At 40.3% G+C, this 7,256-nt stretch overlaps 1 protein-coding gene across 1 annotated transcript; it reads right to left on the bottom strand.

Annotated features, from left to right (window-relative positions):
• Window positions 1-2,297: 2,297 nt before the first annotated feature.
• Window positions 2,298-3,174, bottom strand: LOC114109119 (ferritin light chain-like). Its single transcript, XM_042235311.2, has one exon. The coding sequence runs from the start codon at window positions 2,969-2,971 to the stop codon at window positions 2,444-2,446; it is 528 nt and encodes a 175-aa protein (XP_042091245.1). The 5' UTR covers window positions 2,972-3,174; the 3' UTR covers window positions 2,298-2,443.
• Between the last annotated feature and the right edge of the window lie 4,082 nt (window positions 3,175-7,256).

Here is a 7,256-nt window from a genome sequence, read left to right as displayed (position 1 = left end):
GTTCATGGTTCATGTATTGCTGAAGCCTGGCTTGGAGAATTTTGAGCATTACTTTACTAGCGTGTGAGATGAGTGCAATTGTGCGGTAGTTTGAGCATTCTTTGGCATTGCCTTTCTTTGGGATTGGAATGAAAACTGATCTTTTCCAGTCCTGTGGCCACTGCTGAGTTTCCCAAATTTGCTGGCATATTGAGTGCAGCACTTTCACAGCATCATCTTTCAGGATTTGAAATAGCTCAACAGGAATTCCCTCACCTCCCATAGCTTTGTTCATAGTGATGCTTCCTATGGCCCAGTTGACTTCGCATTCCAGGATGTCTGGCTCTAGGTGAGTGATCACACCATCGTGACTATCTGGGTCGTGAAGATCTTTTTTTGTATAGTCCTTCTGTGTATTCTTGCCACCCCCTCTTAATATCTTCTGCTTCTGTTAGGTCCATACCATTTCTGTCCTTTATCGAGCCCATCTTTGCATGAAATGTTCCCTTGGTATCTCTAATTTTCTTGAAGAGATCTCTAGTCTTTCCCATTCTGTTGTTTTCCTCTATTTTTTTGCATTGATCGCTGAGGAAAGCTTTCTTATCTCTCCTTGCTGTTCTTTGGAACTTTGTGTTCAGATGCTTATATTTTTCCTTTTCTCCTTTGCTTTTCGTGTCTCTTCTTTTCACTGCTATGTCCATAGGTGTGTGGATTTATCTCTGGGCTTTCTATTTTGTTCCACTGATCTATATTTCTATCTTTGTGCCAGTACCATACTGTCTTGATGACTGTAGCTTTGGTGCCATACAAATTGTGAGATTATTTGTTTTAGTTCTCTGAAAAATTCCATTGGAAGCTTGATAGGGATTGCATTGAATCTGTCTGGCATCTTTGTCTGGTTTTGATATTAAGGTGATGGTGGCCTCATAGAAAGAGTTTAACAGTTTACCTGTCTCTGCAATTTTTCTGGAAGAGTTTGAGTAGGATAGATGTTAGCTCTTCTCTAATTTTTGGTAGAATTCAGCTGTGAAGCCATCTGGTCCTGGGCTTTTGTTTGTTGAAAGATTTTTGGTTATAGTTTCAACTTCTGTGCTTGTGATGGGTCTGTTAAGATTTTCTGTTTCTTCCTGGTTCAGTTTTGAAAGGTTGTACTTTTCTAAGAATTCATTTCTTCCAAGTTGTTCGGTTTTTTGCCATACAGTTGCTGATAGTAGTCTCTTATGATCCTTTGTATTTCTGTGTTGTCTGTTGTGATTTCTGCTTTTTCATTTCTAATTTGGTTGATTTGATTCTTCTCCCTTTTTGTTTTTTTTTTTTTTGATGAGTCTGGCTAATGGTTTGCCTATTTTATTTATCTTCTCAAAAAACTAGCTTTTAGTTTTGTTGAATTTTGCTATAGTCTCCTTTGTTTCTTTTCCATTTATTTCTCCCCTAATTTTTATGATTTCTTTCCTTCTTCTAACCCTGGGGTTCTTCATTTCTTCTTTTTCTAGTTGCTTTAGGTGTAAAGTTAGGTCTTTTATTTGATTTTTCTCTTGTTTCCTGAGGTAAGCTTGTATTGCTATGAACCTTCCCCTTAGCACTGCTTTAGGTGAATCTCACAGGTAAAACCAGATTCTTGATTCCCTTCCTTTTCCAGTGTTCCCATTTCTGTAAATGATGCTTTTTAGCTGAAATCTTTTTTCTTCAGAGTATGTATATGACTTTATTATATATTTATATATGTTTTAAAATCTGTCTCCATTTCCAGTATGTTAATTCCACAGGAGCAGGTAGCCTAACTGTCCTGTTTATTGTAGTATTGCTAATACCTAGGGTGAAGACAAGCACATAGCAGGCACTGATATGTATTTGTTGATTTATTGCATGAATGACTACTTAAAATGCATTAAACAGAAAAGGATGCATAAAGTATGACCACTGATTAACTCTTGAAGGCAGAATGAGGTGATATTTTAGAGCTCTTCTGTGGGTGTGTGCTTAGTCACTTAGTCGCTCAGTCATGTCCAGCTCTCTGCGGCCCCATAGACTGTAGCCCTCCAGGCTCCTCTGTTTATGAAGATTTCCAAGCAAGAATACTTGATCAGGTTGCCATTTCCTCCTCCAGAAGATCTTCCCGACTTAGAGATTGAACCCGTGTTCTGTTATGTTTCTGCACTGGCAGGTGGATTCTTTACCACTAGCACCTCCTGCAAAGCCTGAGCTCTCTGTTTTCCAATTTTCTCACTAGTTATCAAAATTGGCATAGAGAGAATGAATTTTAGAAAGTCATGTGCACTGTTATTTTTATTTATTTTTATTTTTATTTTTTTATGCTGCAAAAAGCTTTATTGTTTCCATTTGGTCCAAGGCTTGAGAGAGGGCTCCAGGGTGTTAAAAAGCTGCCTAGTGGCTGCAGAGAGGGGCTTCAGGCAGCCCTGATGTTAGGTGGGTTCTTCAATGGCCCACTGGTCTCCAGAAGCTCCTAGTCGTGCTTGAGGGTAAGCCTTTTGAAGAGATACTCGCCCAACCCAGCCTGGGGACCAGCCAGCCTACGGAGGTTGGTCAGGTGGTCACCCATCTTCTTGATGAGTTTCACTTCCTCATCTAGGAAGTGGTTCTCCAGGAAGTCACAGATGTGGGGGTCTCCGCGGGCAGAAGCCAGGCCATGCAGATCCAGCAGGGCTTGATTCAGGTTCTTCTCTACGAGAAGGGCGGCTTCCATAGCGTCCTGGGTTTTACCCCACTCATCTTGAGATGGCTTCTGCACGTCCAGGAAGAGGGCGCGGCCGCCACGCTGGTTTTGCAGTTTCAAGAGACGCTCCGCGCCCTCGCGCTTCTCCTTGGCCAATTCGCGAAAAAAGTGACCCACTCCTTCCAGGGCCACATCGTCGCGGTCGAAATAGAAGCCCAGAGAGAGGTAGGTGTAGGAGGCCCGCAGTTGCATGTTAACCAGGCGGTTGACGGCGGCCTCCACCTCGGTAGAATAATTCTGACGAATCTGGGAGCTCATGATTGGTCGGTAATAATAAGGAGTTAAAAAATGGGGGCTGGTCCCGGTGATTGCGGACAGCTGAGTGGCTGACTCCGGAGGTTGCGACTGGAAAAAAGGTTGGAGGGTGGTCGGAGGCTGGAGCAAGGGGCGTCCCTGGGTCTATTCCGTCCAAGCACTGTTGAAGCAAGAGACAGATCCGCGGGGCCGCCGAGCGCACTTCCTGTTATTTTTAATAGAAAGAAAAGCAAAGAATGAAACTGAATAGTGTAGTATAATGAAGTTTCAATTCAGCTCAGTCACTCAGTCGTGTCTGACTCTGTGATCCTGTGGAGTGTAGCAAGCCAGTTTTCCCTGTCCATCACCAACTCCCAGAGCTTACTCAAACTCATGTTCGTTGAGTTGGTGATGCCATCCGATCATCTCATCCTCTGTCGTCCCCTTTTCCTCCCTCCTTCAGTCTTTTCCAGCATCAGGATCTTTTCAAATGAATCAGTTTCTTCCCATCAGGTGGCCAAAGTAGGGGAGTTTCAGCTTCAGCATCAGTCTTTCCAGTGAATATTCAGGATTGATTTCCTTTAGCATTGACTGGTTGGATCTCCTTGCAGTCCAGGGGACTCTCAAGAGTCTTTTCCAACACCGCAGTTCAAAAGCATCAATTCTTTGGTGCTCAGCTGTCTTTATAGGCCAACTCTCACATCCATACATGACTACTGGAGAAATCATAGCTTTGACTAGACAGACCTTTGTCGGCAAAGTAATGTCTCTGCTTTTGAATATGCTCTCAAGGTTGGTCATAGCTTTTCTTCCAAGGATCCAGTGTCTTTTAGTTTCATGGCTGCAGTCACCATCTGGAGTGATTTTGGAGCCCAAGAAAATAAAGTCTCTCACTGTTTCCATTGTTTCCCATCTATTTGCCATGAAGTGATGGGACCATGGCAAGTGATGGATTTTGTGATCTTAGTTTTCTGAATGTTGAGTTTTAAGCCAACTTTTTCACTCTCTTCTTTCACTTTCATCAAGAGGCTCTTTAGATCCTCTTCACTTTCTGCCATAAGGGTGGTGTCATCTGCTTTATCTGAGGTTATTGACATTTCTCCCAAAATCTTGATTCCAACTATTGCTTTATCCAGCCCAGCATTTCGCGTGATGTACTCTGCATGTAAGTTAAATAACTAGGGTGACAGAATACAGCCTTGATGTACTCATTTGCCTATTTGGAACCAGTCTGTTGTTCTAACTGTTGCTTTTGACCTGCATACAGGTTTCTTAGGAGGCAGGTGAGGTGGTCTGGTATTCCCATCTCTTTAACAATTTTCCACAGTTTGGTGGAGAGTTCTGACAAAATGTGGTCCACTGGAGAAGGGAATGGCAAACCACTTCACTATTTTTGCCTTGAGAACCTGTGAACAGTGTGAAAAGGCAAAAAGATAGGAAACTGAAAGATGAACTCCCCAGGCTGATAGGTGCCCAGTAGGCTACTGGAGAACAGTGGAGAAATAACTCCAGAGAGAATGAAGAGACGGAGCTAAAGCAAAAACATCACCCAGTTGTGGATGTGACTGGGAATGGAAGTAAAGTCCAGTGCTATAAAGAACAATATTGCTTAGGAACCTGGAATGTTAGGTCCATGAATCAAGATATAATAAAAGGACTGTATTATTAATACATCATCAGAAGATCAAGCAAAATAATCATAAATATTGACAGCAAAGAAAGTTATTTAGTTCAGCTATCACCCCAGAGAAATAACTCCTCCTAAGATGGCAGTGTACTATCCTTGGAGAAGTCTTACTTCATAAAAACTGGATCAATGTGGTTAAAATCACAGAGTATCTAATTTTAGGAAACTTTGGTTCCAGTTTCCTTCATTCAAGTTGCATTTGTTTTTACCTTATACTAAATTCAATTTTTTTTTTTGATTTTATAAAAATAGTTGGTGGAATTCTTTATGAGATTGAAATTTCTATTGTGTTGAATGAAGCAGAACTTATACTTTGGAGATCTTGTGTTTGTCCCACAAGGTATATAATATTATTTTAAACTCTTTACCCAAAAGAAGTCTTTGTACTTCTTTACACCAAAAAGCTTCTCATCCTATTTTCTGTATTTACATTATTTTATACTGTGTTATAAGTTCCTAATAAGCTAACTATACTTTTGTTATTAACTTTGGTCAAGTACCATTCACATCTCTATAATTAAAAAATATTACTTTAAATAAATCTTAACACATGGAGAATGGGAAGGAAAGAATAATTTATAGGGAAGAGTGGAAAACAATCCTTTCATAATACATTATTACTGCATGTATACCCTGGGGTACTAAATATGAAACAGCTTTGATGGTACATGTTTGTTAAATCCAACAGATAATGACATATGTGTAGTTGTAATGAAAAAAGAACAACTCATTTTAATAGCATCACTGGAGTAATATTACCTCCAGCATTAGAAACATGATATTTCTCTGAGCATATGCAATTATTTTATAGAAACAAAACTACTGTTCATGGATGTTAATAACATGGTTTCTGTCATGTACCTTGTCTTTTTAATATTCAGGTAAAAGTCTTGTTAAAATGACTGAAAGCATGCATATTTGGTTATTAGTTAGCATTTGAAATTACAGTAGGCATTCATAATAATGCTTTGGGGCTAATTTAGGCGCAATTATGGAGTCTTTATTACTGTTCACCTTAAACAGCACATTTAGTCAAATGGATAGTTATAAAACAATTCTAATAGGGCAAATAGCGACAGAGGCGTTCCTATCTTTATTTCATAGTATGTTGTGGTGTTATTATATGCTTCCAAAGGGAACTAAGAACTATTAAAACTGTGACAAGGATAATAACATGTCCTTAAAGCAAAGCTCATGCAGCAGATTTGGTTTTCACTCAGTCTTTCCTCCCTCCCTCCCTCTCTTCTTTCCTTCTTTCCCTTTTTTCCTTCAGTAACTATTTTTGAAAGGCCGACTATCCATTACATGCTATACTGGCTCCTGGGAATAGAGTAGGGAATAAAACCTTTCTGACCTTGTAAAGCTTACAAACTAGGAGAAGAAACAATTATTCATTGATTTGACACATATTTATTGGGTGGCTAGTCTGTGCCAAATACTCTCCAGTAGTAAAAACTACAAACAAGGGCAATGAGGTGGAAAGCACTTGGTATGCTCCAGGAACAAACAGTAGATTTTGGATTGGATTGGGCCAGAGTAGAAGAAGAACATAGGTCATCGCAGGCATTGAGGTGAGAGATAATGATGGCTGGAGCTAGGGTAATGGCAGAGGAACTGGAAAGAAGGGAATAGATGTCAGATCCACTGAGGCGGGTATAATTGACAGGATATTCAGAGGGTGCTGCTAAATCGCTTTAGTTGTGTCCAACTCTGTGCGACCCCAGAGCCAGCAGCCCACCAGGCTCCCCGTCCCTGGGATTCTCCAGGCAAGAACACTGGAGTGGGTTGCCATTTCCTTCTCCAATGCATGAAAGTGAAAAGTGAAAGTGAAGTCGCTCAGTCGTGTCCAGCTCCTAGCGACTCCATGGACTGCAGGCTACCAGGCTTCTTTGTCCATGGGATTTTCCAGGCAGTACTGGAGTGGGTTGCCATTGAGTTCTTTGACTTTGCTGATCCCTCAAAGTCTACTTCAAATCTGATTTTCCACAAAATTCTGATAATTTACAGTTAAAAAGACCATTATTCACTACATATGCAGTCAGCTTTATGTCCATTGTGATAGGTATATAGTGGCTTTTATTGTTTTGCAGTATATCTTTTATCTACCAGCTTGTTAGCTTTTGTAACTTTGTTTTATATAAATTAATAATAGTATTATATATGATGCTGATATAATTTATAAATACATATGATTTCCCTGGGTGGCTCAGTTGATAAAGAATCTGCCTGTAATGCAGGAGATGCATGTTTGATACCTGGGTCAGGAAGATCCCCTGGAGGAGGAAATGGCAGTCCACTCCAGTATTCTTGTCTGGAGAATCCCATGAACAGATGAGCCTGTGGGCTATAGTCCATGGGGTCGCAAGAGTTGGGCATGACTTAGCAACTATACCACCAACCACCATCATAAATATATATATTTAAATCTTTAAACCTAAAAAAATGTAAGTCAGTGAACAATTAAGGATTTTGTACAGGTACTCTTTTCCTGGGGATTTTTAAAGTAGAAAGTCAACTTCCCCTACATCCTGGCACTGCTTTTAAAGAGAGCATTTGTCAGGACACAAATCATAAGAAAGAAACAGAACTAGGGCTTCCAGAGTAAATCATTCTATTTCCTCT

This window comes from Ovis aries, chromosome 18 (assembly GCF_016772045.2).
Source record: "Ovis aries strain OAR_USU_Benz2616 breed Rambouillet chromosome 18, ARS-UI_Ramb_v3.0, whole genome shotgun sequence".
In the NCBI taxonomy this organism is placed as follows: domain Eukaryota; kingdom Metazoa; phylum Chordata; class Mammalia; order Artiodactyla; family Bovidae; genus Ovis; species Ovis aries.
Note: the sequence above shows the minus strand (reverse complement) of the source record. Positions and strands in the feature narration are given on the sequence as shown.